Source organism: Alosa alosa, chromosome 3, assembly GCF_017589495.1.
Source record: "Alosa alosa isolate M-15738 ecotype Scorff River chromosome 3, AALO_Geno_1.1, whole genome shotgun sequence".
Classification (NCBI taxonomy): Eukaryota; Metazoa; Chordata; class Actinopteri; order Clupeiformes; family Clupeidae; genus Alosa; species Alosa alosa.
In genome coordinates this window covers 11,939,957-11,967,905 of record NC_063191.1, presented here as the reverse complement: position 1 = coordinate 11,967,905, position 27,949 = coordinate 11,939,957, and the positions used below count along the sequence as shown (strand labels likewise).

The following is a 27,949-nucleotide window of genomic DNA, read 5'->3' as shown; positions in this document are numbered from 1 at the left end:
TAGGCATACCTGTAACATAACACACAGAGAGACATACCAGATTCCCTGACATGCACACAAACGCTCAGAGATGCTGGCTTGTTCGGACCGTGTTATTACGCCATGTACTCGCACACAAAAAGTCGCACATGCATATATACACAGACGTAACGCGCGCACACACGCTGCTGTTACAACAGTCTGGTTATGGTGCAAAGCTGATAGATCCATCACTGGGCTCTCCAAAGCAACAACAAAAAAATGCATAGCGCTCTTATGCATTTGTACATAGTGGGTCACCTGTCTAGCTGTGACCTGAATGTTTTTGAGCCATAATCTTTCTCCAATCGGACTGTTTAAAAACGACCTACCAAAAAGTTTTTGTTTGTTTAAAAAAAAAAAAAAAAACCCAACACATTCAACTCCTTTACCCCCTTGAAGTTGTACAGTCACACACAATCACCCATCTCTGTCGCAAGGAGATGGTTTAGGTTGGTGTGTGTGTGTGTGAGAATGTGTGTGTGTCGTTTTTTTATTTTATTTTTGTCCCCGCCTCAGCCACCACACCACACCACGGTCAGTGTTGCATCAGATACGAGCGCTGACGTGTGCATGCGTGTGTGCGCGTGCGTGTGCGTGTGTGTTGCCTTTTAGTGTGCGTAGCTGGAAGATTGCTCTTGTAGCAACACATCCCCCCCCCATCACAACATGGCAGTCATAAGTTAAACACATGTTCTCACTCAAGTCATCCCTATCGCATGCACTGAACCTGTAGCCATCCTAATGATTATGATTATGATGTCCGTGTTGATGAAATGTCTTGTATATATTTTTATTTATTTTTTTCTGGGGTGAGAGTTGAGTGTGTGAATGAATGTGTTTCCGATGATGGAGGTTCTTAAGTTGAAAGTTAAAAGTGTCCTCTAGAAGTGTGTTATCTAAACCTTTCGTTTAGGGTCTAGTGATTGTCTAAACTGGGATATAAATTTTCCTCTGGCACCACCTTATTTTTTTCCCCCTTTTATGTCTTAGCTGTTTGACATCCAAGCATGTTGACTTACCAGTGGTGCGAACGTTAAAGGAATTATCCGGAGTAAAATGCACTTTAGATCAATTTATGGATGATTGGGAGTACATGTGTTGAGTTGACATCAAAATCATGTCATTTGGATGTGTTTTGAGAAAGTTCGATTTTACCGTTTTTAGTCAAAACTCGTTAGCGTGGAAGTGAGACGGGCATATTATTTAGGGGAAAGTCCGCGCTATTTTTTTATACCTCCTCTACAGTTCAAAACAACATTACACTTATGTGGTAGTGTGTAAAAAAAAACCCGAAGTATCCCGAGTCCATTCCATATAGAGATTCATTTCAATTTCATCAAGCCAGTACCTTTCGAAATGTTGCCATCTTTTTCTTTTAAAAGTCAGCGTTGCGAAATTCACAATTTTGTCCAGGTTAAAAAAAAAAAAAAAATCATTTCAATTTCAAAGAAATACTGGACTATTTTTTTTTTTTTTTTTTTTTTTTAAAGGCAATTTCAAAGCGACTCCCCATACAATGTTGACGGGCAATGGAACTGTATGGACTTAGATGGTATAAAATAGCGTTTTGGTAAGCGCTAAATAATAGGCCCTTCTCACTTCCACGCTTAACGAAGTTTTGACTAAAAACGGTAAAATCAAACTTTCTCAAAAAAAACATCCGATGACATGATTTTGATGTCAAACTTTCAAAACACATCCCGAATGTGATTTGTGTACTCCCAATCATCCAGTAAATTGATCTAAAGTGCATTTTACTCCGGATAATTCCTTTAAATTATAATGATGATGATAATTTGTGGTGATTTTGTTTTAAAATCAGAATTCTAAATGCCAAGAAAAAGGTTATGGTATCATAGGCCAGGAATTGTATTGTTAATATATTTATTTGGAATGGTTTTATCATCCATTCCTCAGTGGGAAATGTATCAATCCTAATGTTTATAACATGAGTAGTTGATTTTGACATGCCAATGCACATCATGTAAATCTTGGCATCAAGAATATCTTTTTTCTAGTATAGGTTGCTTTTAAAGCTTGATGTCCAGTCTTGTGTAGGTGCTTTTTGCTAATTTTGTAAGCTTCCTTTATTGGCTCTTAGCTTCTGTAGCTTTTCCCTAGTTGTTGCTGTCCAGTGCTTTTATGTAAGCATTGATTCAAAGTCAAAGAATAGTGTTGAGATTGTTTTCCATTTGAGACCTCCTGGTGTGAGTCCTGTATATTTGTGTGCATGTGTGTGTAAGTGTGCGTGTGTGTGTTAGCGTGCGTGTGTGTGTAAGGATGTTTTTGTTTTTCGTATATGTATATAAATTGACTTGTCAAGCCTCTAGCCATGCACACTTCCCCAGCTGTTTGCCTGTATTTGTGTGTGTGTCATTGCCGTCCCTCAGGCCTGCAAGCCCCATCAGAACCAAGAGGGCCAGAACGCAGCCCACTCCCTGCCGCTCCACGCCACCGCCGGCCCGGCGGACGAGCTGTCCAGCCCCGCCAAGAGGAAGAGGACGGCGAGCCCAGCCAAGGTACGCAGCTGCAAGGCGCCCAGACCGCCGCAGTTATCGCAACATGGGGGTGGGGGGGTCGAGAGGACTGTCCTAGCAAGCAGCACATGGAGAAGTATAGGAGTCGTCCAGCAATGGGATGGTTGCTGGGTCGTTTCCAGCATCTCCTGACCATGTGTCGAAGTGTCCTTGAGCATGACACCGAGCCCCCAATGTCTCCCGATGAGCAGGTTGTCGCCTTGTTTGGCAGCCTCCACTGTCTGTGTGTGTGAGCTGGTGAATCTGAGGCAGTAATTTATTAAGTGCTTGGAGTGCTCTGTTGTAGGAAAAAAACGCTAAAAAACAAACACATTTAAGTGCACAGTTCTGCAGTTATATATTGTGGACGAAAGCATGTATTGGCATTCTAGGCCTATGTCCTACATTAAGGGTTCTAAACCTCGACTGGCTCTGGAGGTTTCTTGCTCTCACAGTAGAAGTTTTGGAAGCACAATTATTGTTTAACACCAGGTGTACAGAAGTACAGAAGGTTTACGTTCGAATTTAGGCCGGACATATGGATTTCATTTGTCCTCCTTTTTGGAGTTGCGCTGGGCATCTAGAATCTTTGCTCAGAGGCAGCATTGTTTCACAAACTATGGACGCGAAGACTGCTGGTCAAATTATGCGCAGTGCTTCTTTCACTTCTTCCACGGACTGACAGAAAAAATAAACCAAACGTTTTCGCAATCAGAAGGAAATACTGTACATGTTAAGTTGATCTGTTTGCATCTTTCCAGCAGTTGTTGCTGGCATAGCCTAGGGAAGAAAATATCTCTCTAAGTTATAATACCTGCAATATCTGTCAGCAGCTTGTTTGCCAGCGTTTACCAGTAGGCCTACTTCGCAAAAGTTGTGAAATGTAACCGCATATTTTTTGAATGTCGGGACTGGCTACATAAAAAAAAAAAAAAAAAACGTCCATAATGTGTGCGTGCTTGAGATGAAACCAGCAGCTTTCAGCAGATCATGCGAGAAGGATCTGTCTCTTGATTAATTTAAAACAAGTCAGTGGTTTTACAGTGTTTCAGTCCAGCTTTGGTTGGTTTAGATACAACTGGTATGCCAAATGTAAAGCAGTGGATTAACTTTAATTTGATGTGCTGCATATGGGACAAAAGATGTACATAGTAAATTATATAAAGTAGGCCTATTAAAATATTTAAATAGCTTAGTCTAACTTTGAAAAAAATATTGAAGGGAATCCAGTCCAGTGCACATGTCTTTGGCAAGTAGCCTAGGCTACTACAGACACAGGTGAAGAACAGTCTGCCTCAGCCAGTAAGCACAACCAAATATGTACAGCCAACTTCAAAAGCAAGTAGCCCAGACCCTAAAATTGGGCATTTATAGCTGTGAAGGTAATTCACACACAAAATGTTTTTCGCCAAAATATATTTGCTAACTGCTCCAAAATGGGGTGGGGGTTAAAATTAGTAGAAAAAAAAAATATTGCATAAAACCGTTTTAAGTTGTCGTATGTATCTTTTTGCTGTGGTATAGTCTTAATTTTTCCATTTAGATGTCTTGAAAAGGTCTTAAAAGTCTTTAAATTTGCACTTGGAAAATGTGCAGATACCCTGACAGCTCATTATTTATGAATAGCATCATTACAATAATAACCAATAACCTAACCTGTGACTTTTTAACCAAATCAACCAATGCATTGTCACTAGATGACACATTTCCAATTCTCCCCCCACTTGTGTGTGTGGCAATGACATGGTCTAGCCAGCTACATTAGAGAAGATGAATAGGCCTAACAGTTTCCCAAGAAAAAGTCTTAAGCTGAAGTTCCTTTCAAACCTTTACATAGGATTCACTGTAAAACTAAGCAGACCATCAGAGTACATCTCAGTTATTTCCTTAATGTTTTGTTTAAGAGCAATCATGTAGGCTAGCATTCCAAGTTACAGAATAGAAACGAATCGTTAACTATGGCTAATGTATATGAGAAATCCCATAGAGATGCTAACGGTTAGATAATTAAACGAGATATTTAGAGCGAACTTCAGTCCATTTAGAAAAAGAGTTACATGAGAATAGTTCTTTGTTTACAACTGACTATTAAAATACTCAAAGGCTAATGTTTTTCTCTCCATGTAATACCGTGTAGGAAAAAACGTGACTGTCTCATCAATGCTACTTGAACAGAAGTAGCCGCATAAAATCCCAAGTAGGCTACTCTCGCTGCACAAAATAAACATTAGGCGTGCGTGTGACAACGTTGCGACCCACTAGTGATCACGTGACACTTGCTCTGCTGCAGCCAGAGGCTTCTCCCGCATACACCTCCTGGAAATGTATGAGTCTTCAATGCATGATTCGAGTGTTTTCCCCCCATAAGTAATTGAAATACTCGATAATGTCAATTTGCACATCGTTAAAACAACAATCACGATATTATCGCAGACGATATATATATAGCCCACCCCTAGAGCCCAGTTTTCTGAATCCCTCAACCCAATTTATATTTTATGCTGTAGAAATAGATGTAGTCATCATCCCGGTAGACATTTGTAGCTCAAGTTCTTATTTAATGTTGCCTGAGTCCTTAGGGAAACAATTGATATTTAAATAACTAACTCATTCTCCCTCTCATGGTCTTTCTCCTCTTTCTTTAACAACCCCCCCCCCCCCCCCAACTGTAAATACAGAACTCTCCGGATTCCTGGGCAAACAACCCAATACAGCAGCAAAACCCCAACTGGTACTTGACGCCGCAGAAGTTGCAGGTTTGATTGCTGTTTTTCCTTTTTTTCATGGCTATTTTTATTAATTTTATGTTCCCTGCAAGTGATTTGTGTGTGTCTCCTATTCGGAGTAAATTTTCCCCGTCACACACATGAACTCCCTAGTGTATGGTCACATGACCTGAACTCTAGACCAGCTGGTCTTAAAGGGGAAGGGCACACTGCTCTGCCCTGCATGGGAAAGTGGGAAACTCTTAAATGTAAACCTGTTGTCATGACGAGAGAAACTGTGACCTGCTCTGTGTTGGTATAGAAAAGGTGTCCTTAATTTTATTTTATGAATTTGATGTCCTAACTTTAACTCACACAATTTTGTGAAAATGCCACACAAGTCATGGGAATATCCTTGAATAGTCATTGAAAAAAGTCCTGAAATGTTATCATGGAAATGGTTGGGGAAACTGTGGGTTGAGTTGGCTGATTGCGTCTGTGAGCAGTTTTTGCACCTTTGCTCATAATGTGGGCATATTTGTCGATGTGCCCAGGTGTGTTTTTGCTGTTTCTTGTTATTGGGCCAATGTTACTACTTAGCACACAGGGCTGCCCTATGAGGAGACGGGCAGTTTCAGATGGATGACATGTCAGGGGTGGCGACAGTTGTCTTAAACATATCCTGCACGACTTCACGTGCCTCTCTCTCTCGTGCTCTTTCCACAGCTCCTGGACCAGTTGCGGGCGAACCGGGCGAGTCTGAAGCCGGCGCAGCTGCAGATGCTGGAGCAGCTTGAGGCTCAGTTCGCCCTCATGCAGCAGCACCAGCAGCAGGTACGGTGGCCTGTTGGCCTCCATTTGCTCCGTTGGCACTGTCCCCTAGTCCCCCCTGCTCCATGCTGTCCATATTTCGCTGCTCTGCATACCTGACTGAACTCTCAGTCCAGCTTCTCATTTCCCTCCAGGTGTCAGGCTTTTTGCCAGTCAGCTTTCATAGTGTTTCCCAGGCCTGTTTCTGAGACCCTGGACTGTCCTGTGGTGTCTTTGAACTGCCAGTGGTGCGGACCCCCGGACTATTTCATTTAAGCTCAGCTGAAATGTGTCCCTTAGGCCTAAATGAACTGTGTGACTGAACTGTCGTTTTGGTTTCTGGATGCTGTACATTTTTGTGTATCACATTAAGCCATTGAGATGTCTGCAAGCACTTTGAACAATAGCCAAAACCTATGCTTGAACATTTGTGCCTGCTTAACATAGTCTAGACATATTTATGATGCTTGTTTCCCAAATGGACTGTGTGACTCATGGTAACATGTAGTATGAGCAGTTTTGGGGATGAAAAGTCCTATATGATTTCTAGCCAGCCTTTCCCAGATAAAAACTATTTTCACAGAAGAGGTCTAAACATTGCTCAAAATGCATGACATGACTGGAATTGATGGTTGTAGAGGACTAAAACTGCATTTACTCTTTAGAGACTTCTGTTGAGTGTCGGGCTAAGCCAGTCTGATTGGCTGTGCCCATGTGTGTGTGCACAGCCTTTTGCTGCCATGCTAAAGGCCTAACTCCCAAAAAGTTTCTTCGTATTTTAGAACGGTTAGTGTCATTATAGATTAAAGGCTTGTTTCTTAAAAAAAAAAAAAAAATCTTTCATCGTCTTTGGTCATTGGGATCAGATTTTCACACCAGAGGTGGCCCAAGGTGTGCTTGGTGTCATACAGTGAAAGTACCTTTTAATTGACCTCGAAGACTTTTTTTTTTTTTTTTTTTGCCATAACGCAAAGGCTGTCCTCAGGAAGTAGTTTAATTCCAAACAATTAAAAACCTCCTTCAAAGACTCTGCTGGAACATTTGATAAAAGACAGATATAAATGATCATGTGCAAATGTCAGTGGTTGCCTTTGCTGTGCCCTCACCACTGGCAGCTAAATCCACTGCATATTTTTTATTTATTTCTGTAACATTTCCTTCTACTTGAACAAATGAACTTCATTGCTTTGATAAACATGCATTTGCACTATTCTTTATTGTGAACCTATGTATAATTGCGTACTTATAAACCTCCTAGGCCCACTGTGAGTTCATGTTGCAGCGTCTAAGTTGAACTTGGACTAGCGCTAACCACACACACACACACACACACACACACGAATACAATCCAGGTCCGAGCTGAGCAGTAGCCCTGCATAGCCTCCAGTGCTTAGTCTGAGTGCACACTGCAGCCACAGCAAAGGTCTGGGGCACTGGTGCCAGAGTGCAGCTCTGTGAAGGTCAATGGCAGGACCACACAGGGTTTCACAATGTCCTCTAAAAGAAGCGGAGTAAAAATGCAAAGCCGCACAGATGGACAGGGGTGTGTGGGACTTTTTGTTGTGCGTCTCATAATCTTTCCCCACGAGAATGTTAACTACTCGGACCAAGCTTTTGTGGGAAAAATAAATAGAATTCCGTGTGATTATTTGCTCATTCCTGCCGTGGCCGTTTCTGGCTTTCAGGCGGTGTTAATACTTAACACACAGCACTGGGCCACTGGCATGTGAGTGAGAAATGAAGATGGAGAGTCATCACACACACACACACACACACACACACACAAGCACCTGTAAAACTGAAACCAAAGCCTGTGATTGGCTATAATGGGAGGAATGATGAGCATTCCTGTTGAATTCTGTGGATCATTCCACGCACTTACACTATGGTTTAAAAGTTTGGGGTCAGTTAGGAATGTCCTAGTTTTTGAGAGGAAGCTGTTAAAATGACAACAAATCGACCAAAAAAGCAGTGTAGACATTGTTAATGTTTTTTAAATGAGTATTGTAGCAGGAAATGGCTGTTTTTATTATGCAATATGCACATGAGAGTACTGTGCTCCAAATTTCACAGAAGAGCATAAACTGGCTTTAATCAAAAATCTCATTAGTGTCTAGTTTGAGAAACCGTTGTCTCACAGGTACTAAATTGGCAGCTTCATTAAATATGAGCTGCAGAACACCAGTGTCAGTGTTGACAGAAGAGGATGCTGCCTTCGGGACAGTTTTAAAAAAGCTATATGATGCTAGCCAATAAAAAGAAAAGATTAAGATGGACTAAAGAACACAGGCAGTTGACAGGAAGGTTTGGAAAAAAATGTGTAGATGATGCAGATCAAATGCAGGAAGAGTGTTTGATTCCATCTGTCAAGCATGGTGGAGGTAGTGTAATGGTTTGGGAATGCTTTGGTGGTGGTGCTGAAGTGGGTACTTTGTGCAGAGTAAGGAATTGTGAAGAAATACGGGGCTTTTCTCAATATGCGTTCTTTTCTATACTTGTGTTCTCATGAACTTGAAAATCGTTTTGAAACGTCATCAATCACCGCCGAAGTACTGTTCCAATTCACAAGTTTGCATTTATTCAAGAACGCATAACATTCCCGGAAGTGTTCTCGAATCGTTGGTTTTAGCAAGGATGCATCGGGTGGTGACTTGGTGTATTGAAGATTCCACAATGCATTACGTCAGCTCAGCTGTGACACTCACATAAGAGAAATGGCAGCATTGATACATAATAGGCCTACCTATCATAATTGCTGCTACAATCCAATCCATATAGGCTATAAACGGTAGGCTACAGGCTTCACAACTAACGTTAATCATAACTGTCACTTAAACTGCGAACTTCAAACGTTGTTCCCGCCATTGGCAAGTGAATATATTCTTATTAATATTTCATTAAAAAAAATTCAATGAGAAACGAACTTAAACAAGCTGGTGAATTATTTATTTTATTGTAAATGTCAGAAATACTGGGTAGACCAATAGAGCAATAGGTAAATGACTAGACTCGAGCTGTTTTAGAGAAGCTGCTGTTGGCAAAATGCAGCTGCTGTCTCAAACTGCAAATTGAGCGCCCTGTGTCCTCAGCGTTCTCCAGAGTCTGGACTCACGATCTTAACTTTTCAAGTTCGAACTTTCAAGAACGGGAGACCGTTCTTTAGCGTACTTTGTATTGAGAAAAGCCCACGGTCTTCACTCCTGTTTGCTAGACCATGTCCCATCCTGTGGAGGGTGTTTGATTTAGAGCTAGTTTATTCCAAATAGAGGAATCACTCAAGAACACACAGCTCCAAACTACGCAATAACCATTTGGGGAATAAGCATTCAGCCGGTAGGTATTCTATCAACAATTTAGCCTAGGAAAACCCATATGAACCTTTTCGCACATTTGGGATTTGCTCTGCAAGTCCATCTGGCCAAGAGACCATTGAGGCCTCTAAAACACAAGCACGCAAATACAATCGCTAATCCGGCATGCCGTGTATGTCTTTGGAACTGAGTAAACAGCGTTTCAAACCTTTGTTTACAAGACTGATGGACTTATGAAACGATTTGGTAAGAGTTTAACGCACCAATTTAAGTTTAATTTAACTGCTAGTTACGCCCCTGCTGGAAGCCGCAGATCAATGAGCCTTTGCCAGACCCACTCTCAATTGACAAGGGTCTGGTGTCAACGAGGGCATCAACAATGGTGTGGAATGGACATTTTGTTAAGTGACCCCAAACTATTGAGCTGCAGTGTACAGTAGCTCTCATGCCTCTCGTCTTGTTCTCGTTCATACGGTTATACTCTTTGGGCCACTTTCCTGTACATGGATTAATAGCGAGTTGGTGCATGTGCGTAAGTTAGTCAGTCCAGCAGGGAGTTTTTCCACACTAGTCCTGGACTTAAAGAGAACTTCAATGTCTAGGGTTTAATCCATGGACAGCAAACCGGTCTTATAACGGTTGGTGGATTGCATTGGTGTGTTGACCAGTTCATTATCGCTGACATTTTTGTTCTTGTTTGTCCCCTTCGTCTCTCCCCTCTCCTGTCAGATGAGACAGAACGCTGTTGGTCAGATGCGCCCCTCTCTTCCCAACGGCCCTTCGTCTGACCCCTCCCTGCCCGCCAGCGCCCCCGGCCACCCGCACCCCATCCTCTCCCGGACCCCTTCCTCTTCCTCCTCCTCTTCCTGCTCCGTCCCGGCCGGCCCCACGGCCAACGGGCCCTTCCCTTCCAGCTGCGCGCCTCTCGGGGTCGGAGGCGGGACCGACGGCACGTCTGCGGCCAATAATCATGCGGCGGGGGCGGGCCCAGGCAGCAACGGAAACGTGCCTTACCTGCAGCCACACGCGCTACCTCACAACCGCACAACCCCCACCAGCACTGCAGACGAAGCCTGGAAGCACCAACGCGTCAACTGCCACTCAGGTAAGGGTCCGCTGCAGGTGCAGATGCCTTTCACTTTCATAAAAAAAAAAAACAATCAAAGTCTTCAGTTGTGCTACTTTGAAGTTATGCAAAATCTACATTCATTTAATGAATGAAGGTAAATGAGATGGATGTTGTGTGACTGTTGAATAATAGTAAGTTATTTTAAATCCTGCCCAATATACTTATGTAGGAACTTGTAGACGTTGTTGGTGCTTGCACAGTATAATGGTTCGTTTTATACAAAGAGAAGGAAATCAACGTGCACCCTTTTTTTGCACGTTCACACTTATCTACATGCACATGCATGTGTGTACACACCTACAGACAGATAGGGGCATAACTGTTACAACATTGCTGTGGTGTGGGGGGGGCATACATGCCCATGTTGGATGCCATACAGAAGATGGAGCCCTCTTACACTTGATGAGCTTGTGTTAAGGTGTACACCAATGTGTAAGATCTGTGTGCTCTCTCTCTCTCTCTCTCTCTCTCTCTCTCTCTCTCTCTCTCTCTCTCTCTCTCTCTCTCTCTCTCTCTCCGCTCTCTCTCTCTCTCTCTCTCTCTCTCTCTCTCTCTCTCTCTCTCTCTCTCTCTCTCTCTCTCTCTCTCTCTCTCTCTCTCCAAGACTCTAATTGAAACACTACGCACAGGTGGTGGGTCAGCTACATATGCACTCTGTTGTTTGTAAGTGCATCTCAGCCTGACAAGTTTGCCGCACACACACTCTCTTTTGGTGCACATCACAAGGCTTTTCCGCAGGCTTTTGTGTGTGTTTTAATGAATACACGTGAGGCACGGTGCAGGCTGCTGCTTTCCAAATGAAAAAGCTTTTTAGCATGATTGCACAGCTTCAATTTATTGCCTGCCTCTTTTGGAGAGACCTTTCAGTCTCTTTGTTTTTGAGCGGAGCATATGCTAATTAAATTAGCGGGAAACTTGCCAGCCTCCATCCTAATGCAAAATGTATATTTCGATTATACCACTTACTTAAAAAGCCTCTGTTGCTGCCCTCTGTGCTTCTTGAAAACGATTCAGAGAAGAATTAGCTTGGAAGAATTAGTGGCCATTTTTGCAGGTTTTTGTAAGTCACTGAAGAACAAAAAATCAGATGGGTGATGCGAAGACATGGGAAAGCAGTTCTGGGATTGCATGCACAGGACAGTGCTGTTGTGACGACACTTAACGTTCCTTTGGAATTAGGAATAAAGTATTTCTTATCTTATAAATTTGGCTGTTTGTGTGCTGTACTATTTAGAACCCAAGTTACTCAGCTAAGCATTCTCTTTGCTTTCCTTACTGCAGGGGCTTCACAAAGGTCCAGGTTCTCATTCGGCAGGTCCTAATGGCGAACAGCCTTTCTCTTCCTCTGGGGTCCTCTCCCCCCAGTCCTCTCATTCTGTAGCCCCTGGTGCTACCCCTGCCCCTGGCCATGCCACACCCAATCAGGAGGCCCTGGAGCACGGTGGCACTGCCCTGTCCTCCTCCGCATCCACCACCACCACCACCACCCACAATCACATGACCACCCCCAACAACACCCTGACTCTCCCGGCACCTCCCCCTACCGCCACTGCTGCCACCCAGCACTCTGCTACCTCAGGTGGACCGCCGGGCACGGGCCAGACCAAAGAGGGCGCGCCATCAGGGAACGGGCATCCGGGCACAGGAGCGCCCCAGGGTGGCGGGAGTGGCAATGGTAACGTCGGCCCCAGCTCGGCATCGGAGGGACTCCCTAATCACGTCCCCCCTCAGCAGTCGTCGTCCGTGCCGTCCACCGCCGCCTCCTCCTCTTCGGCCACTACCGGCTCCCCCCAGCAGGGGGCTTCGGCCAGCCCAGACAATCCTCAGCTCTCTGCCTTGTTAATGGGAAAAGCCAACAGTAATAACAGTAATACTCCGGGTGAGGCAGGCAAGGCGCAGGTCAACCATGTGACGTCAGCGGCCACGGCCACATCGACGACGACGGGGGCGGCAATGGCAGCAGCGTCGGCATCTTCATCGTTATCGTCTTCAGCGGCGGTTGCTCAGGGCAACTCGCTGGCATCCTCGCCCTGCTCGGCCATGTCCACGGCGTCCGCCTCGCCAGGTGGCCCTGGCGCCACCCCAACGTCCGCTACACTTAACGGCCAGGGCCCCGAGCACACGCACAGTCCCCGCACCACGCAGGAGACTGGAGGACGGCCACACAAACCCCCGGCTCCCACCCTCGCGCCCTGGTCCTCAGTCTCCATCTACCCCAGCTCCAGCGAAGTCCTCAAGGCCTGCCGGTAAGACTGACCTCTCTCTCTCTCCCTCCTTCTCACTGTGTCTCTCTCCTTTTTTCTCTTTCTCTTTCTTTCTTTCTTTCTTTCTCTCTCTCTCTCTCTTCCTCACTCACTCACTCACTCTAAAGCAGTTGTTCTTAAACTTTTTGTCTGCCGTTTTTTGGCAGGGTCACACACACGTACATTCCTGTCTGAATTGCTCATGGGGCAACTAATCAAAACATAATGAAGATAAAATGATTTTGCATGCATTTGCAATGATTTCGTTTCAGCTTTGCATTGGTTCGCGTCCAGTTTGACCTTTTAGGATTATTCGATAATGATGGCAATCTCGTGATGCTGATATTGAATTTTCATTTCTGCGCGTGTAAGTTTCTGTTCTTGAAGTTAGCTGCGATAGACTAGCCTAACGTTACTGGTTTTCATAGTTTCCTGTCTACAATTCCTGTCTATCTTAGGCCTACTAAATTTTTTAACACCTTGTCAATCCGCGATTGTCCAGCCGTTCACCTCCGTGAACCTTGCGTAATGTTGAGTAATTGTTGTAATTATTTTTGACAATATTGAAATCCCAATTAATTTTTGCCGTAATTGAGCATTCCTGAAGTCTACTAAAGCTCCACAAAAACACACACTTGTGCTCTCTGAGTCAATCTAACATATCAACTGCTTGTTAGAGCGTCAGGTTATTGCCCTGCAGAGCCAGGTGCGTTCATCTTCCATTGCATACCCAAATAACTAGAGGACCTTTTATAGCCCCATATTTGTTATGTGCTGCATGCATGAGTGTTACCATACTCTGTTCTCATTAAGGCCGGACACTGATTTTGCAATCTGCACTCTTCCCCGAAACTCCCTTATTCCACTGTGTTCAAATTGTGTCCTTCAGATGCCATTCAAAACCATCCCAAACGCATTGCTTGTTAATGCCTGTTGTTTGGCATAGTTTTCTGCCTTGTGAATTGTATTTATTAATTTATTTTATTCACTTCAGCCTATGCCAAAAAATCTCTGCAAGGCCAGCCAGTTTCCTGCCCCTTGCCCCTTGTCTGTGTCTTTTTCAATGTGCGTTACATAACGGCAGTTATTGTCAGGTTATGACTGAGTCGTTCTGCGCTTGGGTGCTGCAGACACTGTTATTTCTCAGGGCCACTGAACTCCTGAAAGCTGGGGCAGAGAGCAGCGGAGTTGCAGGGCCAAGTTTTATTCTTTCCATCTCTCTCTCTCTCTCTCTCTCTCTTTCTCTTTCTCTCTCTCTCTCTCCCTCCCTCCACCTTCTTTTGCTGTCTTTCTCTTGGTATTGCAAGGTCTCAGTCTTTTCCCTAGGCCTCTTTCTATTTCACTGTGCCACTCACCTACATTAAGGCCAACTTCCAGCTCTATTCATGCAGGCTTTTGAGTGAGTGCAGTAATACACTACCTCACCTGCCCACCATTAATCCCTTGCTATTCTCCCTCTGCTGTTAGAATGTCTCCCACCCGCTGAGCTATGTGCACTAGGCCTTTAGAAAAGCACCTTTGTGTGTGTGTGTGTGTGTGTATTCATGTGTGAGGAAGAGAAAGAGTGTTTGTGTGAAGTAGACACTCGGGTAACTTAAGGCAATGGTATGCTTCTGTGTCCCGCGCACGCTGCACTGGTGAGCGTGTGACGAGAATTGCATCATTTTTACGGCATGAGTCACGTTTTTGAGTCGACCGAAATTTAAGACCGCGTTTGATCACTTTGATGCGTAGACTGCGCATGTGTGAAACGGAACTGCTGTAAACACTCCCCTCCAGTAGGTGGACCACATAGAAGAACAACACTTAACCTAGAAACAAACCTAGACAGAAGAAGACTTGTTTGGTTACCATAACGACGATGCAGCAAAGCGCCTGTCCTCAGCTTGCCTGGCTATAAAGTTACGTGAAACACCACGACATGGAGTCAACTTTGACCGATGTAAAGCCACAATCCACAGATACAGATGCTTTAACATTATCTTTAACGGTTACACACACGGATACACAAGACATCACATTTTAGATGAGTTGGGGACGTAATTGTCCGCTCAGGCTTGGCCGTTCTGTGCGTTATATTCCATTTTCGAAACATGCTGCATGGGCTCTGGCTCCAGTCATTATTGTGGCTAGGCTACTTGCTATTATTGGCTTGATTTGGTCATGAGCACTGGATCATAGAGCACTGGATGAGATGGCAAACAATAAAATAAAAAACAAACTAATCATAAACTGTAGAAATGCGCTACACATGAAAATTACACTAAAAACCGAATAGTTTATTTATAGTTCGACTACAGATATTTCACGTCATGTTCGAATAAAAAGTGACAGCCCTACTCCCTGCATAAAGAGCTGACATGACTTTGGATTAAATGCATCTTTTAAAAATGAACGTAGCCTAGCACCTATTACTGAACAATGCTGAAATAAATCGCGAAACCCAGAACCATATAAATGTATCTATCTACAAGGCTCTGGCGAAACACTGTAACACTTGTTGATCGAGATGCATTCTCGCCTGTTAATGCATTATCAATAATGATAATAATAATAATAATAATAAAAGGAATGTAGCCTACACCTCCCAGGTGCACTCATTATCACCTACTCCTGAACAATACTCAACTCAAATCTCGAAACTCTCCTGTCAACACCGGATAATGCGTTATCATAATAATAATTGAAGGAATGTAACCTACCTCTCGCTCTAGATGCACCCATTATCACAGTGAGACATTATGAACACAGAGTTAGGCTACTTCAAAACTTTTATTGACACGTCATAATTACAGGTTTTTGGTAAATACTTTTTGGTATGAGGCAGGTGTGAAGACTCAATACAAATTTAATTGAGGACATCTGTACGCACAACTCTTTCTTACCATGGCACTGCTATGTTTAGAAAAATGTCTTTACTTTGTATCGCACCAACATTGCTGCCCTCGTGGCACCGAGTCACATAAGTAGCCTAATAAGCAAGTAAGCTATAAGCAAGTCTCCTAGCTATACCAACAGGTGTGCTGTGTGTGTTCTGGTGGATGATAAATGGAGCGATGCGATGGGCCAACTTTTTAAACTTCCCAGCAGACAGGCGAAAGTACTCGTGCTTCTCCTCATCTAACAGCCGCATCTTTTGCACACACGTGTGGAATACTCCTTCACTAGCTCTACCTTCGTTCAGTGTTCGCACATCCCACGTTCTTCTTTTCTTCAGGCGTTTCAGGATTCTTTGGTGGTTGTGTCCTACTTTCAGGTCGACGTACCGCCCCCAGTTCGTGGGGCAGAGTATCACAGTTAATCCATAGTGCACAGGCGCTAACCTTAACGCGCATTCAGGACAACAGAAATTGGAGTATGCTTCGTGTAAGCTTAAAAAATGACTCACGTCTTCCACACAAATGTGACTGAGGAGCATATCACAGCCTTTAGGCATACAGTCTCACTATCGAACACACACATTCCTTGCACACTCTGTGTGTGTGTGTGAGAGGATGGTTTTGGTCCTCCCATGTATTTAACATGTGGGTGTGTCTAACCTTTCAATGCATTTGCAGGGCAAATATCTATTTCTCTGTGTGTGGTGGCCTAGTACAGCTAATGTTTGCTGAAAAGTTTTTTTTATTAATTACAGGTTCCGTAAGTGGTTTGGTTTTGGTGTGTGTGGAAGAGTAGGTCATAATGGTCGTTCCATTCTTGTGGCATATGCGCCTCCTAATCTAAACATTGCCATAATCCCATGGATTTTATTGGATTTCACATTCGGTGTAACTTCAGAGGAGAGGTGTCTGTCAATCTGCCAATATGGGCTCCAGCGACAATATAAGGTACAATGCTGTATAACTTTCAGCTGGCTGTTGTACAACACGGCAGTTGTGTTCTAATGGCACACTGCACTAGGCATACCGGGTTATTACTACGGCATCATGCTTGCTAAAGAAGGGATTACGTTGTATTTCCGTTTCGGTAATACTGCGTAACCTGGAGGTCATTGACTTGGTGGACTTGTGCTCCTTCAGCAAGCTGATTAGCATTCTGTTGCCCCTTCTTATGTAGAGTGTGTGTTATTTATTGAGGCAATGTTACAATGTAGACTTGAAATGTTGATGTTGTAACGTGTCCGCAGCGGTAACGGTAGAATGATGTGTTTGTGTCCCCTATGTGAGATGAAAGGACTACCTTCTTGGTTGATGCAGTCTTTTATCATTGGTCAGGCTGACATTCTGTTGCCCCTGCATTGGTACAGCAATAGTGCCCCCTATGCTAGGTGTTGGTGTTGTGGATGTCCTTTGCTGGTAGGCTGGTTTCTGTGGTAGTCCATGGCTGGAGGTACATACACTCCATCACTGAGGAGATTGACATTCTGTGCCCCTACATTGATGGACCAATGTGTCCTAGTGTCCAACTTCAGATTTTCCTTGCATTACATCTGATTTGTAATGGCCCCTTGTATCTTTTTACCAGCCCTGAAAATGTACTTTTACATAAAACTGTTAATTTATTACATTGTAATTTCTGTTAGTAGCCTCACACGCTTAGCTTCAACAAGGTATTATCAGAGGTGAACTGAAATGACTCATGACTGTGATGGGCAAAAAAAATGAACTTCCCCATCCTGCTCTTTCACTTGCTCCGGGCCAGTGTTGTATGTTGGACCCTGTGTCCCCATGCTAGATGCAAGTTGTGCTTCCCCTTCACTGGACAGACTGGGTTTCTGTGCTGGTCTGATGCTGGGCTCCGCAGAGTCCATCATTGGGGCAGACTGGCTCAGGTGGAAGATGCTGATGGGGTGCGACAGAGCTACTGTGCAGAAAAAAAGCACATCCCTCCCCTGTGACTCCTGACCAGCAGCCAACACACACGTGTGTGTGTGTGTGTGTGCTACAAGTCACACACACACACACACACACACACACACCAGTGTGTGCATGCTGAGTTACCAGCAGACTTTTTCCCAAGCACACATTCTCCTTCTTTCGCCATGGTTGAGGTCATCATTATTAGCCTAGGCCTATAAGCTGACTTTCCCATTCACTGTTAGCGTTTGGCATGTGATGTGTTGGGATTTCCTTCACCATGTGTGTGTGTGTGTGTGTGATGAATTATGCACGCATGTTAAAAGCATCCAGTGACATCTGCCAGTATCCATTTGGTTTGCTTACGGAGATACTCTTGAGGTCTGGCAGCTTGTCCAGAGGTTGACAAACAGCGCTGGGACCTCCGTGTTGGCTGGGTGCTGACCATATGCATCCAGGCTTCTAACTGTATACACTGGTCTTCACTGTAGACACGTCTGTAAGGTTGAGAGTTGGTCTCGTCTGTCAGCCCAGTGGATTGTGGTCTAGAGGATATTGTTGGAGATTCTTGCATACATTTCCATTACATTTATTCATTTGGCTTGCACTTTTATCCAAAGCGTTTTGCAGTGAGTACTGATATACTGATTAAACCTGGGCCTTTTGGTCAGCTTTTGCTCTTGAGGTATTTGCTCTAACGTTTGCTCTGAATGAGGATCCGACATTCGCAAGCCTGAAGAGCACTCGTCATAGTCGTGTGTTTTTTTTTTTTTTTTTTTTTTTTTTTTTTTTTTTTTTGTCGTCGTTTCTGAGGGAGTCTTTGTGTCTGAGGTGCTTTCGAGTTGATTCTTCAGTGCGCTCCTGCTCTGTAGTTATGTAACAGCTCTTTACCAGGCCTGTGCTGATCACTGTGTGCCGTGTTTTTGTGTTTGCGCTCCTCCAGGAATCTGGGGAAGAACGGCCTGTCCAGCAGCAGCATCCTGCTGGACAAGTGTCCCCCTCCCCGAGTGCCCTCGGCACCCTACCCTCCGCTGCCAAAGGACAAGCTCAACCCCCCCCCCCAGTATTTACGTGAGTATAGCCACCTCAGGCGCACACACACACACACACACACACCCCTACACACACACCCCTACCCCTCAGTCACACGCGCGTACACAGTCACACGCGAGCGCGCACACACACACACACACACACACACACACACACACACACACACACACACTCATGTATCTTTCTGTTAATGAATCCTCTCATGGTGATGTTGGTTAGACCTGTTCAGTAAACTCACGCTTAATGATAAATATGTGCATAGGACACACACACACACACACACACACACACTTTAAACATGAATCTCTTTTACTTCGAACACCTGCAGATCAGTAAAACAAAATAAGTTGGTTTGTAGGGGAATGATCCTTTTAACACGAGTACACCAAATGTGCCACATTTCCAGGATAGTGTACTCCGTAAACTCCCTGTTCTGAGTGCATGTTTGTTTATAAACCAAGCTCCCCTCCCTCTCTACTTACAGTCAATGAATAACTCCAGCTAGCTTTCTCTCCAGTTAAATGTGCTTAGCAACTTTAAAACTCCCTCTTTTGTATTTGGGTGCATCGGCCCAACCCCCCATTCCATTTGCTGTATTGATGTAAGCACAACAGCGCCCCCAACAGGCACAGTCTCCCCTCTAGCAATCCTATCAAGAGGCTACAGGATTAGTGTTGGGTCGATACACTAGCGTTAAGTGTAGGTGAAGTGTAGCGTTGATTGGTGTGTTAGACAGCTACAGCCTTAATATGCAAGATTAATTTTTCTCATGCGTCTGTCTGTGTGTGTGTGTGTGTGTGTGTGTGCTCTACAGCTGGAAAATAAGAGGGATGCTTTCTTCCCACCACTGCACCAATTCTGCACCAACCCTACCAACCCAGTCACGGTCATACGGGGCCTAGCAGGGGCTCTCAAACTTGGTAAGTCCAAACTGTGTGTGTGTGTGTGTGTTGCACCAGCACTACAGAGATATTTTAGATGAACCATCAATTAGCATGTCTTTCTCACCCATACAAACATTGACACTCATGCTGTCGCTGAAGCTTTAGCAATGAGAAACGCTTGTCGGTGTGATCTATTCAGTAAGTGAGAGTCTCGCTTAGCTGGAAAGCTTTGGAGAATCTTTTAAAGCGCAGACCGTCGTAGTTCCTAGTGGATGTGAGGTTTGGCGCTGCGCAAGTGTGTGCTTGCTGGCATGCTGTGTGTGTGTGTGTGTGTGTGTGTGTGTGTGTGTGCGTGAGCTTTGCTCTGTATGTGCGTGCTTTTTCTCTGCTGTGCTGTGCGCATTCCCGTGTGTGTGTGCGCGTGTGTGTTTATCAGAGAGGGAGAGCTATGTGGAGATGTACAGTGTGACAACAGCACCACCTGTAAGCAGATGATGTTACTGCAGCAGGCTGAAACTGGAGGAGAGGTTCAGTGTAGAGACTGTCTGGCCTGTTTCAGTCTCAGACTATTGTCCACCACAACGCTGCTCTCAGACCACCAGTCCACCTCACCGGTGCAGGTCCACTCTGATATCCTTCCATTATATTTACTAATGCTGCAGCAGGTTAGCTGAGCGAATTGACAGTTGATCCATTTTGACAGTTGGAATATTGGTAATGCTGTAAGAATTGAACTAGACTTTGAAGTTTGTCTACCTCAGGTGTTTCAAGGTTGTGCTTGTAGTGGGTATTCTTTTGGTCAACTCTGAATTTTGAAGAGAATGTGCAACAGGATTCTGCCTCACTGCAGAGCTAGCCAGAACCTGGTTATGGTTTTTTGCATCATAGTGGCACCTAAATGACCTAGCGATTACACAGGTAGAATGACACATGATTAAAAGTCTGGGGCTATATAACTGGGGGGAAATAATGCCTGGTCTATAATTTCATATCTAAATGTCAAGGTACTTGGCCGTCCTATAGTACTTTCACGGCCCCTTAAAGGCCAAGTCGTGTTCCTGCCTGTGTTGCCCTGTGCCTGTGGAGCAGGTCTCTACAGCTTAACATTCATCTGCCTCCAGGGAGTTCTCCTGGGTTAAACCGTGGCCAGGGCAGCGGGTTCTGCTGTTTTTAAAACAGATAAATAATGAATGAATAAATAAATGTGTGTGGGTGGGTGGGCTGGCCATGGACAAATTAGAAAAAAATTCCCTAGTTTCTTATTTTCTTCCATTTCCTCCATTTAGTCTTATTGTCCAGTGCTTTCTGGCTATACATTTAAATTCCATGGTCTGCTGTTGCACCAATTCATAGCTGAATTCACAGTAATGGAAGTGGCCTTTCTCCCCTTCTTCTTCTCCCTCTCCCGCCTTCAGATCTGGGTCTGTTCTCCACAAAGACGCTGGTAGAGGCCAACCCAGAGCACCTGGTGGAGGTGCGGACACAGCTGTCCCAGCCCACGGACGAGAACTGGGACCCCACGGGCACACGCAAGATGTGGCGCTGCGAGAGCAGCCGCTCGCACACCACCATCGCCAAGTATGCCCAGTACCAGGCCTCGTCCTTCCAGGAGTCACTACGGGTCAGTGGAATCATGTGCTCAGCTCTAAACACTATATGCTCTCACTTAGAGCATGTGCCTCTATTAAATTCATACATGAGATTGAGTGGAACTCCTAATTTAAGTACTATTGTGTGTATTGTTTATACAGAGCTAGTTTTGGCACGTTTCAGATATTGCAAGTTAGTTGTGTGTGTGTGTGTGTGTGTGGGGAGGAGGAGGGTATGCTTGCTTTTGTTCTGTTTGTCATGCTATTTTGGTTCAGTGTAAATTTAATTTCTTGATTGGAAGCACTGTGAAGGTGTGATTCTCAGGCCATCTGTCTCATGTGGTACAATGGTGTTACAACTTCTTATTTTGAAGCCTCATCTTAGCTTCTACTCCGAGGAGATAAAACCTGAACCATCTCATGCCTTTTTTTCTAGGACTAATATGGGGTGGGTTAGTTTGACTGTCAGCTGGCTTGGGTTTGCGCCTGTGCCAGTGTCTCTAATATATGTGTGTGTGTGTGTGTGTGTGTGTGTTTCAGGAGGAGAATGAGAAGAAAGGCCAGAAGGACCACTCGGACACAGAGTCTGCCTCCACAGAGAAGTACGCTCCTATTTGCGCTCACAATGAAGCAGGTCTTATCTCAGCCTTAGTAAAGGGTTATTGACTGGATTTTTAAAATGGTGCATAATCCCTAAGAACCATCACTGCCCCAGACCCATTCCCAGAACCATTCAAGCCTATGGGCTGGCTGTTAAAAAAAAAAAAAGATGGACACATGAATAAGCCATTTTGATCTGTGTAAATAGTTAGTGGCTTAATTCTGATTAAGTAGATGTAATTATTTGACATTTAAAGCAACACCAAAGAACTTTCCCTCTGTCGCAGGCACGCTATTTGTTTATCCAGCACCGGCTTATGCAAATAACGATGTCCACAGACAGGATAGAATATGTTGCGCGATTTATGAAAGTACGATGTATTGCGACATCAGATGCAAGTCAAATTTGTAGTTTCTTATGTCTCATTCCATCGAACTACAGATCCGCTACCCGATCTGGCAAACTTACATAGTGCGGTTATAGCCGATAGAGAGGGCCGCAAAGCGAATGCAGAAGTGCTGTTCACCCTGTTACAAGTTGATGAACCACTGAAACAATTTTGGAAACATTATTTTAAGGTACAAAAAAACTCTTTGGTGTTGCTTTAACTTTTTTCCTTTTCTGCCCATACATTTCCGTCAGTTATATGTGAATCAGAGGTCCTATATATGGCCATGTGTAACGTCCCTAAGTCTCATGGTTGACTCGTTGTCTCCCTGCAGTATGATGAGGCGACGGAAAGGCCCCTTCAAGTACATAAAGTTTGGGACCAACATCGACCTGTCGGATGAAAAGAAGTAAGTGTCTGTGTGTGGCTGTTCGGTTCAGTTCTCGCTTGTCTTGTCAGCATCGAACCATCATCATAATTCTCTATTGTTGTCAGAATCGCTCTCCAAATTGAGCTGTTTGGGCTCAATGCAAATAATTACATGGATGTAGGGGAAGGGCCTCACAAATTACTTTGTGTGTGTGTGTGGTGTACTCTCAGTCTTTATTCATGGCTGATGTAGACTTGTTAATTTGTCGACTTCATCAAGATATGAGCTAAAGGATGGAAATTAGAGATACTGTTGCAGCGCACCCCAAAATAAAGCTAGCTAACTCAGGAATCCTAGCATTGCCACAGCCTAAATGCAACATGCATGCCATCACTACCAGGCCTTTGACTAGCCGTAGACCAGAAACTACCATGTGTGTTACCTTAGTGGATGTTAACCTTTGACCCTTGTTCAGGTGGAAGCCCCAGCTGGCGGAGCTGAGTAAGCTACCGGCGTTTGCCAGAGTGGTGTCAGCTGGGAACCTGCTCAGCCACGTGGGCCACACCATCCTGGGCATGAACACCGTACAGCTCTACATGAAGGTGCCCGGCAGCAGGACGCCAGGTGAACACGGCTGGACACACACACACACACACTCCCTCATACTAACTGACACACTGGTATGCACTGAATTGCAGAAAGACAGACATTCTCAGACGGACACTCACACGCGCACACACTCTCTTGGACACACTGACTGACTCGCACTGTACACACAAATGTTTTAGCATGTAGGTGTGTGTGACAGTTTGTCATCTGAGAATGCGTTGCGGACAAGCCAAACACTAACAGTGCTGGCGGGTCCTAAGTGGTTTTACATGTACACACAGCATAGTACCCACGGCCACTTAGCTAATCTGCAAATGAGTGTTATCTGGTGGAGGTCAAACAGTTGGTGTTGACTCCCACACTTTAGCACTTTCTCCGTCTCTCTCTCACACACACACACACACACACACACAATTATTATGAGTCATAAAATGCCCGAAGTAACCTTTAATAGCCACTTAACTGATGTTGATATGAATAACAAAATGCTAATTACATAACGTGTCTGTAAAGGCTGACCGGTAGAGGTGCCGCTGACTGCTTGTTTCCCACCCGCGCTGACGTCGAGTTTCACTGATTTGCATTTGGCTCGCTCCTCTTTTCCAGGGCATCAAGAAAACAACAACTTCTGTTCGGTGAACATCAACATCGGCCCAGGGGACTGTGAATGGTTTGCTGTGCCCGAGCCATACTGGGGGGTCATGAACGAGTTCTGTGAAAAGTAAGACAACTCGAGATATAGCTGTGCTGTGTTGTGGTGGTGTGGTGCAAGGCTGAGACATGCACACTTCCAGTCTTTGCTACTGTGTTCTTGTATGCACTTGAACTGTACACGTTGTGTGAGCCGTCAGGCAAGTGATGACTTGTAAATCTTGATTTATTATGGAGTCATCCTCCTGTGTTGGTCACTTTTGAAATGTCACTGTTGTCCATGAAAACATGAAATGAGTTTGACTAGAAAAACAACAACAATTAACGGGAAATCGTCATTTATATAAAATAATAATTTAATTAATGAAAAAAAAAAAAAAACCCATTTAATAACATTATTTAATAAAACACAACAGGAACAATATAAACTTCCTCATGGGCTCGTGGTGGCCTAACCTGGAGGACCTGTTTGAAGCCAACGTGCCCGTGTACCGCTTCATCCAGCGGCCCGGAGACCTGGTATGGCTCAACACGGGCACCGTGCACTGGGTGCAGGCCATCGGCTGGTGCAACAACATCGCCTGGAACGTTGGGCCCCTGACTGGTAAGGCTGGCGTCAATCTGCGCCCACTGCCTAAGGCAGAGAATTCTCCCCTAGACCATGCATAGAGCTAGAACAAAAGGTTCTTAAAGGGACACCAGGCAACGTTTTTGTGTTAATTAATCATCTTCGTAAGTCGGTATATGGTTAAATGACTCATTACGGGCGGTAATGAAGGCTTTCGCCCACCCCTACTGCCTGTAGGAAGAATATCCCATTTGCAAGTTCGGTGTATCCTACCCGCCCGACCCGAAGCAGGATCAGTTTACAGCACAGAGGCAGGCTAACTAAAACGCTAGAGATTGTTGCAAATGTGTGTATAATGGCAGAGCCGGGCGAAGAAGCAGCGAAAACCCTTGACGGAAGATGCAAAGAAAAGGAAAAGAGCTTCAGACCGGCGAGGGGAGTTTAAGTAGAGAAAAAGCATCAGGCTTGTCTGGTGTCCCTTTAAATCTATGTGGAACTTTTGCCATCCGAAGACACTGACAAGATGTAATGCCCAGACACAAAGGACAACTACAAAGAGAAAGTCATTACAGAACTGAGCGAGGTCAAAACATTGTAGGAGGAACACTCTAACAGCAGGGGTGTCAAAAATCTGAAATGCACCTGTATTCATTCTTCCTAAAATGTATTTTATAATTAGACAGCTCTTGTGTTGTTGGGATGTGTTAGAATTCTATTATGCGTCTGTGTGCATGTGCAGATTGTGATTTTCTTTTGAAGGTTGAGTTCCTTTTATTTGGTCAAGGCTGGTTGAACTCCTTTTTAAAATTGCACCCTAGCAGACAGCTTTTATTTTATTTTGTGCAGATGCCTACCTCACCTTGTCCTTCCCTTTTGTTTGTTTTTCTGACTAAGCTACTCTCAAAATGTCTCTCCTTCTCTCCTCTCATCCCTTCTTCCATACAGCATACATGTATAAGCTGGCAGTGGAGCGATACGAGTGGAACAAACTGCAGTGTGTCAAATCCATCGTTCCCATGGTTCACCTGTCCTGGAACATGGCCAGGAACATCAAAGTGTCCGACCACAAGCTCTTTGAGATGATCAAGTGAGTCCACACCAGACCAGGAGCTACTGGCAGGGTCCATATGTGCACTGTATGGCTCAGACTGTACACCTGATGCTGGGACTTATTTACTAGAGATTTGATAAAGATGGATAGAGATGGGATTTGATAATCGCTATTAGGTGGTCCGTTCTGTGAAAAGGGGGCCTATGCACATAGGAATAAGTGGAAATTTAATTTATATTAGGACTTTTTTAAGTTCAATGATATTTTACAACATGGAAGTACAGCTTCAGTTCACTTCAGTTGAGTTGCTAATCAAACTCTCATATTGCTGATGCTCATGTTGATGCTGATGTTGATGAATGATGTTGAATTTCCCCTAGGGATCAATAAAGTCTATCTATCTATCTATCTAACTATCTATCTATGAGTACATACATGTTAATGAATGCTTGATCTGTGTGTGTGTGTGGTTGCATAGGTACTGCTTGTTCCGGACGCTGAAGCAGTGTCAGATGCTGAAGGAGGCGCTGATGACTGCTGGCAAGGAGCTAGTGTGGCACGGGAGGACCAAGGACGAGATCGCACACTACTGCAGCATCTGCGAGGTGCATACACACACAGCCCTCTCTTCACCCCACTCATCCCTCCATCTCTGTCTGAAACACTCTCCTTCTTTTGTACGTCTCCCTTCTGTCTTTCTCTCTTTGCATTCTGCCCCATCATCTTGCCATCTTGCTGCCTTACCCCTCTGTCATCTGTCTATGGTCACTCGTTCATTGTTGCCTCACCCTACATATCTCACCATCTTTGTGTTGCTTGCTTGGTCTTTTCGTCGGTTTTCTACTGCAGGATTTGTGAGGTAGATATGTGTCCCTCTCTCTGTCTTTTTCTCTCCCTCTTCCTCTTCCTCTGTCTCTTCCTCTTCCTCTCCTCTTCCTTCCTTTGGTCCCTCTCGTCTGTCCACTGTCTCAAATTCTAGCCTCTCTTTCTTTCTTTCTTTCTTTCTTTCTTTCTTTCTTTCTCTCTCTCTCTCTCTCTCTCTCTCTCTCTCTCTCTCTCTCTCTCTCTTTTTCTCTCTCTCTCTCTCTCTCTCTCTCTCTCTGATCTCTCCATGCTGGTGTTTGTTTTTCTCTCTCTTCATCTGTTCTTTGATTATTCTGTCTGGTCCACTTTTACTTTCAATCACTTTCCCTCCCTTGTGCTTTCTAGATATTCTTCGATACGATCAGTCACTGTCACTTGTTTAAATTGTGAAAATAAATCACCCTTGTTGTTCTTAAGGCTGTCAAACCACAATAATGCACCATCATGCTCTTGGTAATTATTACGAAATCCAGCAAGCACTGCCTCAGGCTTCTCCACTTAGGACCTGTATAGTCCGTATATGGATTAGTCAAAGGCGCTCGTAGAGGTTCCCCATCATTGCATGCCATCATGATTATATTCGATCAGATTCTAACTGCCTCTAACTTGCCCCCACCTCATTTCTTTATTATTATTATTTGGTTAGTTTTCAGCAAACCAAATCAAATAGCTACTGATGTAGATGTGGGTATGTCAAGTGTTTGTGAAAAACTTCTAACTTCATAGTAGATGCATTCAAAGTTCGTCCACTGAACAGCATGATGGTGCACCTTAGACCACTTTCTTTTACTGTAGCCCCATTAATCTTGGTCCACTTTGGCAGGTGGAGGTGTTTGATCTGCTGTTTGTGACCAGCGAGAGCAACTCCCGGAAGACGTACGTGGTGCACTGCCAGGACTGCGCACGCAAGGCCAGCACCAACCTTGACAACTTTGTGGTGCTGGAGCAGCACAGGATGGACGACCTGATGCAGATCTACGACCAGTTCACATTAGTAAGTCACACACTTCATGACCAGGGCGCAATAGTAAAAGTCACGCTGCACGTCCATTTCACATTAGTAAGTCACACCCTGCACGACCAGTTCACATTAGTAAGTCACACGCTTCACGACCAGTTCACATTAGTATGTCACACGCTGCACGGCCGGTTCACATTAGTAAGTCAGTTTTTATCGGACGGCCACACACCGATTCTGACAGCCTCGGTATCCATCTTGACTCTCCAGTGATTAACGAAACGACAGGAACAGTGGCATAAACATTTCCAATGCAACAACGATCTCTACCAATCAAAGGCATTGCTTTTATTGGCTTTTACAACGTTAGGATTTTGGGTAGTGTAGTACTTTTCCGTTAAATCGCGAATAAAACATTTTCTCAAACATTTTAAAACATTTTCTCAAAACAAGGTTGATGCCCCATTAACTTTTGGCGTCTATATGAGCATGTACAATCGCTTAGTCATGTCGTAGCTGGTTTTAAGTCTACCATGGACAGTTACGATTTTATGGCTTATACTCCAAGTGTCAATAGAAAAACAATGTTGTATTCTTACTTCCGGAATCAGCTGTGGGCAGGATTGTTGCGCTCTATAGTCTGCTCATAACTTTTTGGACTTTGCTATGAATGTAGGATTAATCATTCAGGTCATCTGGGGGTAATCCGGTGTAACACTTTGTAGAGCATCCAAATCTATGACCAGCTGTCTTCATCTTAGTCATCCTCCTTTAGCTCTTCCAATTAGTTCTTTCTTGGCTAGTCCTACCAAGTATATATATGACCAGTCTA

The 27,949-nt window shown here is 44.4% G+C and overlaps 1 protein-coding gene across 1 annotated transcript in view; it reads left to right on the top strand.

The window, feature by feature from the left end:
* kdm6a (lysine (K)-specific demethylase 6A) overlaps positions 1-27,570 on the top strand; it is a 73,818-nt gene extending 46,248 nt beyond the window's left edge. The window contains 17 exon segments of the mRNA XM_048238432.1: positions 2,412-2,540; positions 5,216-5,293; positions 5,969-6,076; positions 10,093-10,485; positions 11,774-12,738; positions 18,475-18,588; positions 18,590-18,602; positions 19,399-19,504; positions 20,884-21,089; positions 21,598-21,659; positions 22,381-22,455; positions 22,892-23,040; positions 23,632-23,746; positions 24,093-24,280; positions 25,190-25,331; positions 25,774-25,900; positions 26,983-27,570. Coding sequence (XP_048094389.1) covers positions 2,412-2,540; positions 5,216-5,293; positions 5,969-6,076; positions 10,093-10,485; positions 11,774-12,738; positions 18,475-18,588; positions 18,590-18,602; positions 19,399-19,504; positions 20,884-21,089; positions 21,598-21,659; positions 22,381-22,455; positions 22,892-23,040; positions 23,632-23,746; positions 24,093-24,280; positions 25,190-25,331; positions 25,774-25,900; positions 26,983-27,390 — 3,378 coding nt within the window. The 3' untranslated portion in view covers positions 27,391-27,570.
* The last annotated feature ends 379 nt before the right edge of the window (positions 27,571-27,949 follow it).